The sequence below is a fragment of the Watersipora subatra genome, chromosome 5, assembly GCF_963576615.1.
Source record: "Watersipora subatra chromosome 5, tzWatSuba1.1, whole genome shotgun sequence".
Taxonomy (NCBI): Eukaryota; Metazoa; Bryozoa; class Gymnolaemata; order Cheilostomatida; family Watersiporidae; genus Watersipora; species Watersipora subatra.
This window is the reverse complement of record NC_088712.1, coordinates 62,147,496-62,162,177: the sequence shown is the minus strand read 5'-3', so window position 1 is coordinate 62,162,177 and position 14,682 is coordinate 62,147,496. Positions and strand designations below refer to the sequence as shown.

At 34.0% G+C, this 14,682-nt stretch overlaps 1 protein-coding gene across 2 annotated transcripts in view; it reads right to left on the bottom strand.

Annotated features, from left to right (window-relative positions):
- Positions 1-6,687: 6,687 nt before the first annotated feature.
- LOC137397649 (uncharacterized) overlaps positions 6,688-14,682 on the bottom strand; it is a 31,211-nt gene continuing 23,216 nt past the window's right edge. For both annotated transcript variants that reach the window (XM_068083950.1, XM_068083951.1), the window contains one exon: positions 6,688-7,191. In XM_068083950.1, coding sequence (XP_067940051.1) covers positions 7,004-7,191 — 188 coding nt within the window. In that variant the 3' untranslated portion in view covers positions 6,688-7,003. The remainder of the gene's footprint in view (positions 7,192-14,682) is intronic.

The window sequence follows — 14,682 nt, the reverse complement described above, 5'->3', positions numbered from 1 at the left end:
AGCGAAAACATAGTATAGAGAGATAAAAAACCCACAATAATGATCCATCTGGCAAACATCCTTTGGGAAAAAAACATCAAAATTTTACATACATGCTGTAAATTTTATGAATTATTAACACAATATAATGGTAACTTTTGTAACGATAATTACCTACCATAACTTTATTGAGTTTTGTTTATTTGGTAGTTATAATCCGCCTATGATTTGATTACGATTCTTCATCCTGTAACGTTGCTATTAATTTTAGGACCCATGGCTAACGGAATAAAGTTATATAAGTAGTTATATAGTTATATCTGTATAATGAATTAAAGTTTATAGTAAATATTATATAAAGCGCTAAAATGCACAACATTTTTTCATTTTCACTTACATTTCACTAACTTTCTTTTCACTCAAACGTTATTAAAGATTTATGAAACACGAAGAATGCTGAACTGAAAGAGAGCATATTATCTCTTTTGTGTTGTGGAAAGAATTTTGATGAATAGCATATCAGTATTTTTGTTATTCCGGCGTATTCAGCACACTAAATGACAAATTTAAAAATCAAAAGACATCTTTTGTTGATGTCATGTGGCAAACAAATACCGTCATGAGAGCACAAAAACATTATGTTCCACATCGTAAGTCATAAAAACAGTAAAGCAAGGACGTCATAACCCAGGATGCATTGTATAACCTAAAATCATAAAGAACATCAATTTTTTTAGGGCTTTCAAAAACTGTGAGCACAATTGACTAAGCCAACATAGTAGCAAAATTATCAAAAAGTTTGAGCTAATAATCTGGTCATTGACGTTTAGTCTACATGTGGCTCATATTATCTTGTACACAATGACCTGCGATAGCCTGTGCTGTAAAGATACAGGATCTAGGTCTTTAATAAATGAAAATAAATCATTAATTGTGACAACTAAACATTACTTATACCTATCCCAAGCCTAAAATCCCCCTACAAGTCTAGAGGTAGCTAGACCATACCGTTGGATAAATACTAAATACCTGAGCTGTAGTCTTGAAATTCCATGTACACAACACAAGTGCTAACATCTATCTGAAGTTACTAACAATAAACTAATTGTAGTATTTATTTGTAAAGTTTGTATAAACTATTTTGTATATGTAAGTTATCAAGTATGACTTTACATTGACAGCTAATAAATCTGTGAGAATCGTAGACTAAAGAAACATGGTGACAAAATTAACGCATGGGTTAACACTGTGAAAGATTCAACATGTAAAAGCTTCATGGTATGTAGCAATTATCTGATCCAATTATCGACCTTTCACTACAGGACAGCGCCACTCAACTTCTGCGCTCAAACTTGCTGCCTAGTAGTAATCTTTAGATGATACAGTGCAACACGTACATTATCTGCCTGTTTACCAGAACTGTTGCAGCTTAGTGGCTGTGCACATTCAATTTACTCTAGTGTGGTTTGATTTCTACTAAGTGGTGTGATAGTTTAGAAAGTCAGACAATAGTTCAGTCTCTTGAAACCCTTTTATAGAGAAGACAGTATAATATTGAAACTGCTATCTTACTCTTTACATCTGTTGCATTTTACTCCGTCGATCATAGATAAGAATATATCCCTATTGCTCTCCTGGACAGCTGACAAAAGGATGTTTTTTGGCCATTAATATATTTTGTTTTGCTATGTGCTCATTAGAAAATTAAACTATTATATTTTTGCTACTATGAAACATTGTATTAATTTGTCAATTTTATTTCCCGAGTTTACATTATTATATACTTGTATCTTCTTTTGGTATTGTAGTTTTACGGTGTTGATGGTGGAGGCTCTCTATAGCATTAAGTATCAGGGAATAAATAAAATGCACTACACTGTTTACAACATCAAGCAGTCACAATTTGTAAGCTGTCACTGTGTTTTATTATTTCTTTTATTAGTTTATCATCTTATATGATCTCGTAGACAAAAACCTGCAGTAGTCTGCATTGTAAAAATATAGGATTTATGTGTTTAATAAGTGAAAATAAATAAATGGATGTGGCAACTGAACTTATACCCAATCCATGCCATCCCCACAAGCGCAGATGTTACGATTACCATGCGATATATAAACCACATGATTGGATAATATAAATACCCGAGCTACAGTCTTGAAATGAAACACAATTTTTGGTAATATCTATCTCAACCCATTACAAATAGAAAAATATTGCAGTTATTGTTTATAAAATTTATTTAAACTATTTTTAAATGCTAATTATAAATTATAACTTTCTATTGACACCTGATGAGATTGTAGGTGCCCTAGAATAAACAAACTTGATAACAAAATTGACACATTGGTTAACAATGAGAAATATTCAAACTGTCAAAGCTGTATAGTATGTAGAAAAGGATGAGTCAGTGAAGAGAATCTCACTACAGGGCAGCTCTATAGCCTGTTTCACATTGTTCATGCAGCTATAGCTTAATTGTTTACGCGTTGTTTACTACAACCGCCTCTGATGAGTGCATCGCACGAAACAAATTTGTAGCGCAATTACTGACAGTTTACTTCCTTCTTAATTTTTTTTAAATATTTTATACTCCACTAATTATCTTTTAGGTTTTTAGTGTAGAGTTTTTTTTATATGCTTTTGCTCCTGCTTTTAGTTAATATATATATATATATATTTCTGAAAGTATATATAAATATATATGTTTATATATATTTGAAAAAAATTAAGAAGAAATTAAACTTTTAGTAAAATATATATATATATCAGATTGCGCCATTTTAATTATAAGATTTTTTTAGCTATATAAAGACACACAACAATGAATACACACACAGACAAACTTTGAGAAATATATATATGATATATATATATAAATTTGGTAAGAAATTTATTAAAATTTAACTAAGCAAAAAATTACTAAAAGTTTTGTATTACGCAAAAGGTGTGTAACACTCATCAGATAAAATGCTTAGTGAGGACTATACACAAGATTCTGCATTAGCTGGTAAGCTGGAATAAAAGCTCAGGTATTAAAAGCTAGATGGATAAGATCTATTATGTAATGCTATTTCGTAAAAGGTGCTTCTTAGCATGTCTACATGTAGATATTAGTTCACTACGTTTGTTAAGAGTTGCCTTCTCAGGTCTGTAAATGATGAAATATTTTTCTAATGTACATAATCTGCAATTTCCGGTGCTTTTAGAGTATGGCTTGGCGTGTGATAAAATCTTCCAGGCTATGTTGTAGTCAGCGCCGCTTTTCTTGAGTTCCCATATGTGGCTGCTTAGCTCGGTAGAGTAGCGTTTAGAAATATCCTTGAATGTGGATTTGTGAAGGTTATATCTAGTTTTGAAGCTGTTTTCGGTTAGCCCTACATATGTGGCTGCAGGTTTATTGTTATCGGTGGTTGTTACGCTTGCCTGGTATATCACTGATTTTGCTAGGCAATTGTCTGGTAACGGGCAGGTGTTCTTATTCCTGCAATTGCAGCCAGGATTAGTTGTTTCTTGATGGTTCAGTGACAGCAGCCTCTGATTGTGAGAGTTGATAGCCTGTTTCACATTGTTCCTGCAGCTATAGCTTAATTTTATAATACTTCTGTTAAAGATTTTGTGTAGCTTGTGGTCAGTAGAGAATTCTTCATCGATTAATTTAAAGAAAGTTTTCCCGATGTTGGTGTGTACGGTGTTGCTGTAAGGGGGGTTATACCAGATTATGTTTCTTTTTCTTTGTCTATGTCTTGCCTTTAGTGGTGTAGCCTTAGGTGAAGAGAATTCTAGCTTGTGTTGGTATCCGCTTTTTTTAAGGCTTCCTGATAAATAGGTGCAGCTTTGCTGAAGGCATTTCCATCTGATGAAATTTCTGAGAGTCTTTTGTTGATTGCCAGTGGTATATTTTTAATGATGTTAGGTGAGTGGTTTGAATCTTTGTGAACATAGGTAATGGTGGTGTTTGGCTTAGTGTAGGGCTCATACTTCCCGTTTTCTAGGTTTAGGGTTACGTCTAGAAAATTTACTATCTTCCTGTTGGCTTCTACTAATATTCTTAGATCATGTGAGCCAAAGATAGCGCACAGGTCTTTCTTGATGTTGTCAACTTGGCGGGGGGTTGCGTTTAAAGCTCCCAGACCATCGTCTCTATATAGTCCAAATTTGTTATATATTTGTTTTATAATTTGTTTATATATATATATATATATATATATATATATATATATATATATATACTGTATATATTTCTCAAAGTTTGTCTGTGTTTGTATTCATTGTTGTGTGTCTTTATATAGCTAATCAAATCTTATAATTAAAATGGCGCAATCTGATGGATTCGAACTCACTGAGATTGCTACCACAAAATTAATTTAATAGCTCCACCAATGAGCTATACAAGGGGTAAGGATATAGGACGTTATCATATACCATATAGCATATGCACACGCTAAATGACGTATTATTTTAGCACTGCACCCTCACGCTATGATGCCCCTGGGACAAAATATTTTCTCAACTCTAGGAAACACGATGCTTTTTCATTATTTTTTGTTCAGGCAATTTTTTCTGCACGCGATATCGACAGCTATTTATCTCGAAATTAAAATTTGGCCATTTGTTTACTGGTCATATACGTTATTAAAAAATATAGCTGCTCACCATGGCGAGTTCAGAGTTATCTGCTATAGTAAAAGCCGATTCCCAAACCAAAAAATGATGAAATTTTAGATGAAAATTTTAAGTGTACTAAAATAAATTTAAAATTTAAATATATATTAAAACGTTATTAAGTATGTGTTTATTAAGTTCAATTCATTTAAGTGAGTTTCAGCGTTTATATATAATACACGTCTGTCTCGGAGGTAAGAACTCTCTACATGGTAGCCTATATTGTAATTTTATATTATTTTGCAGATCGTAGGTGCAAAATGTGCTTAAGTCATTGTAAATATTTATGGTTACTAAATTCAACATATTGTTTTGCTACCATGTTTTAATGATGATTATTTTTACCAGGAGGTGATTGCATTAGATAATTACTATGGGTTTTTATACCACTCTATGTATGTCTATAGCCTGCGATATTTTCGCATGCCAACAATGGCATTCAAAAACGATCTAAATCATATAATTTATTCAGTTCATATGATTGATGTATGATTGATTGATATTGATTGATTCATATGATTGAAATATGATTGATATACACTAGAGCCAACTAAAACCATATAATTGTAAACCAAATAACTTTTTATTGTAATCGTAGCAAAACAGGCTATATATAGCCATTACTCGCTAATGACCTCACATTTACATTTAAATGCATTTACATTTTTATTTTTACTCCTAATTTATTTTAACAACGAAATTCTTTCAAGTTAGGAAGTTTGAAAGGTACAGTTGTTTGACAGAGTTTGAAAACCTTTACAGTTGTTTTTGTTCTCGATTTATTTCAACTACATTTATTCTCTCATGATACGTAGTTTGAAAGTTAGAATGGCAAATGTTGTTATATGTTAAATACAAATAAACCTTTTGTCCAAAGACTTTTTAATACCCGAGCAACGCCGGGTAGTACAGCTAGTTAGCTATATATTTTATATTATATTTATACGTAAGTAAGGTTCATACCAGGATTGCAATAAAAACTTTGAATGATGTACAATATCATGACATGCAAAAGATTAAGCAGTTGGCAACAGAAGGGCATTTTTGATGAGAGGTTTGTTTTTATGATGGTTAAGAACATGCATGTTTTAGCCATATTTGTACAAAACTGCTGTCTTTCCCATAGTATATACACTGGTTGCATATTGCTAATAAACTGGTGCTTTGAATAACATTTTGACCAACGTTATGAAAAAATAATTTAATAGTTCAAACTATTTGTAACTTGAATTACAAGGTTGTTTAATGTTAAAGTTCGATTGATTCTTTAATTTTATTTTCCACAGAGTAAATGCTCTAACAATGAATATAAAAATATATTTGCTTCAACACAAACTGACAAACTGCATGTCATCATACAACACAAAACATGAATTGCTAGAAACTAAAGTTGTCCTACTTTCTGCGCGATATATGATAACTCAAAACCCCACTCCATTCAGGACGAGGCAACTCCTAATTATATAAGCGGTCATAGCAATAAAATAATATCAGCTCGTAAAGATGTTTTGCAACGTTCTAATGCATATTTGTTTGTCAACTACAAATCAGAGGTAAAATATGTACGTAGCGGCTTGTGTCGCTAATTACTATCATATTTGCTACTTACAGCTTTGTGCCATCCGTTATGAAAATGTTAATTACATTTTGACATACTTCATGCTGGTTCCTAATGTTATGCAACCCTTCATACTGGTTATTGACATTGTAATTTCTTCCACACTTCAAATTTTGATTGTTATTTACATCAAGAAAATGATTGGTTAATTACAACATAAATATTTCAAGAATAACAATCATCAGTAAACAATATTTTTAAAGTGAATTGCAAGTTTATAAAAATTCAGTTTATTTTTATGCCTATCTAGTTATTGACTGATTCAACAGACTTTTGTGTCTATTTACAATGATAGTGCTTAGTTTTAGTTAAAAGGTAGCACTCGAAGAGTATGCAAATATGCATACTTTTAGATAAACCAATTTAACAATATGCACAGGTTGTATTGCCAGTATCCAAAATGGTCAATTGGTTTCTAGAAACCATACACAAAAATATCACATATCTCTAGTTGAAAATTATCAGTATTCATAAAATCAATATAAACTATTTTATACAATTGATAAAAATGATCATAATCCACCAGTTGAACCAGTACAAAAGTTTCAGTATATATTTTGTGATTATTGTGTTATATTAGATAGTGTATACTCAGTACCAAACCAGAGTGTATATATTATATGAAGAACCAGAACAAATTCTTTATCAAGTACATTCAATGCAACAGCATTATTGATCTCAATAACATACATAAATGTGTCGATCATCATGTGATGGTTGGATCATGAACAATGACAGACTTTCTATCTGTGTAGTGGAACACCAAAGCTAATTGGTTGAACAAGTTTGTCTGTGTTGTCTTCAGGAGCATAAATTTTTGCGAATGTTCGATTGGTACAAGTGAGGTAGACCATTGACAGAACTGCCAGACTGATTGATGTCATAGCTACATACAGTCCAGAATTTGGGTCAAAATCCACCTGAGCTTTGACTGAAACAGAATTGTTTGAATGTAATGCTATGGTATCAGTAAATAGTGCTGTAACACTTTCATAGTAGCTGCTATTTCTAAACACACAAAAATAGTTTCATTTTACATTTTCATTGAATATACTTTTAAACACTCGAGTCACACATATGCTTATACTCAATTAAACAAGCTTGTTCAAGCATGTTTCTGGTTGTAATTGCACATCTAGTTCAAACACTCCCTTTAAATACATATATTTTATCAATAAAATAGAATCAGCTGAAACCATAATTGTTCATTATTATATATACAATCAGTTAACTATACTTGAAGTACTGACTGTTACGGCTTCTACAATACCCCATAAATACCAAAAAGAACTAATGAGTAATATCTTGATGCCTTCTAAGGTTTCTACAACTATGAGAATATCTCTTTTGAACATGCAAACCTTTATGATTGAAAAAATTGTTTCATTTTAATTCAATGACAAATGATAAAGTTTGGATGGTACCAAACAGCTCTTTTTTATTTATTACAACAATGATAGAGATTTTTTAAGTATGTTGTTTATTCACTAATTGGGTTTAAGCAGTGTACCAACCAGTAAAAATAACTTTCTCTTATAAAGACTTAAATGGAAGAAAACTGTTGCCCGAACCTGCCAACGTAAATCTCTTTACTAGACAAGTTTTATTGTATTTTATACCTAACTACCTTTTCATTAAGACTATCTAAAATTTACCTTGGAGAGTACTGAGAGAAATGTATGTTATCTATGAAGATACAGTAGTTTTTGACAAATCTGCAAGACTACAGAACTAGAAATAAATAAATGATTGTTGGTGCAAGATAACTGTAAGAACAACAATAACAATAAAGTTATAGAGTTATATATTATAATAAATACTTCAATTTTTGTGAGCCATTTGAATTTTTTTACTCAATTTGAACCCTCACCCATTTTAGACACAACTGACATTAAAATAAATTGTTTCTCTCTCTCAACCAACTTAGCTGTAATCGACCTTTTGAACCATGTGGCACTAGTAAAGTGTGGGCGACCAGAAAAACAATGACATCTGCAATTAGTTTACAATAAGCAAACAGTTACATGGTTGTTCTTCGTTTTTTGTTCACAATGCTGAAGGAGTAACTTCATAATTATAGTAGAGATCAAAATGCAAATGTGCAATAATAAAACTTACATGAATTATAGATTTAAAAGATTTACTTATATATATATATATGTATATACATATATATATATATACAATAAAGTATAGGCTAAAAGTCAGCATAAAGTGCTCGATACTAAAGTAGAGCTTACTATAAATTTGGTAAGAAATTTATTAAAATTTGACTAAGCAAAAAATTACTAAAAGTTTCGTATTACACAACAGGTGTGTAACACTCATCAGATAAAATGCTTAGTGAGGACTATACACAAGATTCTGCATTAGCTGGTAAGCTGAAATAAAAGCTCAGGTATTAAAAGCTAGATGGATAAGATCTATTATGTAATGCTATTTCGTAAAAGGTGTTTCTTAGCATGTCTACATGTAGATATAAGTTCACTACGTTTGTTAAGAGTTGCCTTCTCAGGTCTGTAAATGATGAAATATTTTTCTAATGTACATAAACTGCACTTTCCGGTGCTTTTAGAGTATGGCTTGGCGTGTGATAAAATCTTCCAGGCTATGTTGTAGTCAGCGCCGCTTTCCTTGAGTTCCCATATGTGGCTGCTTAGCTCGGTAGAGTAGCGTTTAGAAATGTCCTTGAATGTGGATTTGTGAAGGTTATATCTAGTTTTGAAGCTGTTTTCGGTTAGCCCTACATATGTGGCTGCAGGTTTATTGTTATCAGTGGTAGTTACGCTTGCCTGGTATATCACTGATTTTGCTAAGCAATTGTCTGGTAATGGGCAGGTGTTCTTATTCCTGCAATTGCAGCCAGGATTAGTTGTTTCTTGATGGTTCAGTGACAGCAGCCTCTGATTGTGAGAGTTGATAGCCTGTTTCACATTGTTCATACAGCTATAGCTTAATTTTATAATACTTCTGTTAAAGATTTTGTGTAGCCTGTGGTCAGTAGAGAATTCTTCATCGATTAATTTAAAGAAAGTTTTCCCGATGTTGGTGTGTACGGTGTTGCTGTAAGGGGGGTTATACCAGATTATGTTTCTTTTTCTTTGTCTATGTCTAGCCTTTAGTGGTGTAGCTTTAGGTGAAGAGAATTCTAGCTTGTGTTGGTATCCGCTTTTTTTTAAGGCTTCCTGATAAATAGGTGCAGCTTTGCTGAAGGCATTTCCATCTGATGAAATTTCTGAGAGTCTTTTGTTGATTGCCAGTGGTATATTTTTAATGATGTTAGGCGGGTGGTTTGAATCTTTGTGAACATAGGTAATGGTGGTGTTTGGCTTAGTGTAGGGCTCATACTTCCCGTTTTCTAGGTTTAGGGTTACGTCTAGAAAATTTACTATCTTCCTGTTGGCTTCTATTAGTATTCTTAGATCATGTGAGCTAAAGATAGCGCACAGGTCTTTCTTGATGTTGTCAACTTGGCGGGGGGTTGCGTTTAAAGCTCCCAGACCATCGTCTCTATATAGTCCAAATTTGTTATTGTATTTTTTAGATATTTGGTACAATATGTATGCGCCTACTAGCTCACATGTTTCAGCACCATCAAAACATCCCATAGTTACATCAAAGAGATTTTGGGAAGTTTTCTTACCCCATGGCTGTCCATTATTATACAAGATTGACTTTTTGGTGTGTAGTATTATTGCCTTATCTCTTTCTGTGATGGTGGTGTAACCAGCGGCAAATTCCAGCGCAGACAGAAGTAGTTTTTCTGATATAGAAGGATAGAATTCGATGACGTCAAAGCTGATGAATGTGTGTTTGCTCTTGTTGGGGATTTCCTTGAACCACTGCAATGCATCTGCTGTGTTTCTCCACTGGTTAATCAGTGTGGAGCTTTTTATACGGGTGTTGATGTCTTCCAACAGTTTTTTGCTGATCTGACCCAGTTCTGATTTCGTTGGGTTTATGAGCCGGCATTTTGGATTGTTAAAAAAGCTCTCTTTGTGATCCTTGACGGTGATGTAGGCATTTTTTTCTGCAGTGCTATACACTCTGTCATCTATTTCCAGATCTCTAGCTATAGATTTAGCTTCTCTTGTAATAGTCTTGAGCTCTCTACTGTCTATTTTCTTGTAGGTCTGTGTGATGTTGTTAAGTAGCAGTGTGTTGTAGTCCTCAGGACTCATGGTGTAGAAATTAGATGTTTTATCAGCAGGCACAATTAATTTACTGTTATTTTTGATTTTCCTCTGCAAGTCTGTTGCTAGTTTTCTTTGGAATTGGTTGTGAGTCGTTCTAAATTTGATGTTTCTTATCATTTGTATAAGTTTTTTCTCAAAGTTCTGCAGTTCTTGTATTTGAGGTGGTGACTTAGTAGATTTAAACTTGAAGGTCTCTATGTTGTTGGTTGTAGCATCTGGATTGAGATAAAAGAATGCTCTCCATCTTAGTCTTTTGCAGAAGTTTTCGGTTTTATCGATAATCCTGTTGATATAGTCTTTCTCAGTGGGTGCTGCTATATTCTTGGTGGAATACTCAAGTCTTAATAGTTCCATGGTGACTTTTGCGAAAGTGCTCAACTAAGAAGGAGCGTGATACAATAAAGTATAGGCTAAAAGTCAGCATAAAGTGCTCGATACTAAAGTAGAGCTTACTATAAATTTGGTAAGAAATTTATTAAAATTTGACTAAGCAAAAAATTACTAAAAGTTTCGTATTACACAACAGGTGTGTAACACTCATCAGATAAAATGCTTAGTGAGGACTATACACAAGATTCTGCATTAGCTGGTAAGCTGAAATAAAAGCTCAGGTATTAAAAGCTAGATGGATAAGATCTATTATGTAATGCTATTTCGTAAAAGGTGTTTCTTAGCATGTCTACATGTAGATATAAGTTCACTACGTTTGTTAAGAGTTGCCTTCTCAGGTCTGTAAATGATGAAATATTTTTCTAATGTACATAAACTGCACTTTCCGGTGCTTTTAGAGTATGGCTTGGCGTGTGATAAAATCTTCCAGGCTATGTTGTAGTCAGCGCCGCTTTCCTTGAGTTCCCATATGTGGCTGCTTAGCTCGGTAGAGTAGCGTTTAGAAATGTCCTTGAATGTGGATTTGTGAAGGTTATATCTAGTTTTGAAGCTGTTTTCGGTTAGCCCTACATATGTGGCTGCAGGTTTATTGTTATCAGTGGTAGTTACGCTTGCCTGGTATATCACTGATTTTGCTAAGCAATTGTCTGGTAATGGGCAGGTGTTCTTATTCCTGCAATTGCAGCCAGGATTAGTTGTTTCTTGATGGTTCAGTGACAGCAGCCTCTGATTGTGAGAGTTGATAGCCTGTTTCACATTGTTCATACAGCTATAGCTTAATTTTATAATACTTCTGTTAAAGATTTTGTGTAGCCTGTGGTCAGTAGAGAATTCTTCATCGATTAATTTAAAGAAAGTTTTCCCGATGTTGGTGTGTACGGTGTTGCTGTAAGGGGGGTTATACCAGATTATGTTTCTTTTTCTTTGTCTATGTCTAGCCTTTAGTGGTGTAGCTTTAGGTGAAGAGAATTCTAGCTTGTGTTGGTATCCGCTTTTTTTTAAGGCTTCCTGATAAATAGGTGCAGCTTTGCTGAAGGCATTTCCATCTGATGAAATTTCTGAGAGTCTTTTGTTGATTGCCAGTGGTATATTTTTAATGATGTTAGGCGGGTGGTTTGAATCTTTGTGAACATAGGTAATGGTGGTGTTTGGCTTAGTGTAGGGCTCATACTTCCCGTTTTCTAGGTTTAGGGTTACGTCTAGAAAATTTACTATCTTCCTGTTGGCTTCTATTAGTATTCTTAGATCATGTGAGCTAAAGATAGCGCACAGGTCTTTCTTGATGTTGTCAACTTGGCGGGGGGTTGCGTTTAAAGCTCCCAGACCATCGTCTCTATATAGTCCAAATTTGTTATTGTATTTTTTAGATATTTGGTACAATATGTATGCGCCTACTAGCTCACATGTTTCAGCACCATCAAAACATCCCATAGTTACATCAAAGAGATTTTGGGAAGTTTTCTTACCCCATGGCTGTCCATTATTATACAAGATTGACTTTTTGGTGTGTAGTATTATTGCCTTATCTCTTTCTGTGATGGTGGTGTAACCAGCGGCAAATTCCAGCGCAGACAGAAGTAGTTTTTCTGATATAGAAGGATAGAATTCGATGACGTCAAAGCTGATGAATGTGTGTTTGCTCTTGTTGGGGATTTCCTTGAACCACTGCAATGCATCTGCTGTGTTTCTCCACTGGTTAATCAGTGTGGAGCTTTTTATACGGGTGTTGATGTCTTCCAACAGTTTTTTGCTGATCTGACCCAGTTCTGATTTCGTTGGGTTTATGAGCCGGCATTTTGGATTGTTAAAAAAGCTCTCTTTGTGATCCTTGACGGTGATGTAGGCATTTTTTTCTGCAGTGCTATACACTCTGTCATCTATTTCCAGATCTCTAGCTATAGATTTAGCTTCTCTTGTAATAGTCTTGAGCTCTCTACTGTCTATTTTCTTGTAGGTCTGTGTGATGTTGTTAAGTAGCAGTGTGTTGTAGTCCTCAGGACTCATGGTGTAGAAATTAGATGTTTTATCAGCAGGCACAATTAATTTACTGTTATTTTTGATTTTCCTCTGCAAGTCTGTTGCTAGTTTTCTTTGGAATTGGTTGTGAGTCGTTCTAAATTTGATGTTTCTTATCATTTGTATAAGTTTTTTCTCAAAGTTCTGCAGTTCTTGTATTTGAGGTGGTGACTTAGTAGATTTAAACTTGAAGGTCTCTATGTTGTTGGTTGTAGCATCTGGATTGAGATAAAAGAATGCTCTCCATCTTAGTCTTTTGCAGAAGTTTTCGGTTTTATCGATAATCCTGTTGATATAGTCTTTCTCAGTGGGTGCTGCTATATTCTTGGTGGAATACTCAAGTCTTAATAGTTCCATGGTGACTTTTGCGAAAGTGCTCAACTAAGAAGGAGCGTGATACAATAAAGTATAGGCTAAAAGTCAGCATAAAGTGCTCGATACTAAAGTAGAGCTTACTATAAATTTGGTAAGAAATTTATTAAAATTTGACTAAGCAAAAAATTACTAAAAGTTTCGTATTACACAACAGGTGTGTAACACTCATCAGATAAAATGCTTAGTGAGGACTATACACAAGATTCTGCATTAGCTGGTAAGCTGAAATAAAAGCTCAGGTATTAAAAGCTAGATGGATAAGATCTATTATGTAATGCTATTTCGTAAAAGGTGTTTCTTAGCATGTCTACATGTAGATATAAGTTCACTACGTTTGTTAAGAGTTGCCTTCTCAGGTCTGTAAATGATGAAATATTTTTCTAATGTACATAAACTGCACTTTCCGGTGCTTTTAGAGTATGGCTTGGCGTGTGATAAAATCTTCCAGGCTATGTTGTAGTCAGCGCCGCTTTCCTTGAGTTCCCATATGTGGCTGCTTAGCTCGGTAGAGTAGCGTTTAGAAATGTCCTTGAATGTGGATTTGTGAAGGTTATATCTAGTTTTGAAGCTGTTTTCGGTTAGCCCTACATATGTGGCTGCAGGTTTATTGTTATCAGTGGTAGTTACGCTTGCCTGGTATATCACTGATTTTGCTAAGCAATTGTCTGGTAATGGGCAGGTGTTCTTATTCCTGCAATTGCAGCCAGGATTAGTTGTTTCTTGATGGTTCAGTGACAGCAGCCTCTGATTGTGAGAGTTGATAGCCTGTTTCACATTGTTCATACAGCTATAGCTTAATTTTATAATACTTCTGTTAAAGATTTTGTGTAGCCTGTGGTCAGTAGAGAATTCTTCATCGATTAATTTAAAGAAAGTTTTCCCGATGTTGGTGTGTACGGTGTTGCTGTAAGGGGGGTTATACCAGATTATGTTTCTTTTTCTTTGTCTATGTCTAGCCTTTAGTGGTGTAGCTTTAGGTGAAGAGAATTCTAGCTTGTGTTGGTATCCGCTTTTTTTTAAGGCTTCCTGATAAAAACACAAGCTAGGAAAAAAAAAAAAGCGGATACCAACACAAGCTAGAATTCTCTTCACCTAAAGCTACACCACTAAAGGCTAGACATAGACAAAGAAAAAGAAACATAATCTGGTATAACCCCCCTTACAGCAACACCGTACACACCAACATCGGGAAAACTTTCTTTAAATTAATCGATGAAGAATTCTCTACTGACCACAGGCTACACAAAATCTTTAACAGAAGTATTATAAAATTAAGCTATAGCTGTATGAACAATGTGAAACAGGCTATCAACTCTCACAATCAGAGGCTGCTGTCACTGAACCATCAAGAAACAACTAATCCTGGCTGCAATTGCAGGAATAAGAACACCTGCCCATTACCAGACAATTGCTTAGCAAAATCAGTGATATACCAGGCAAGCGTA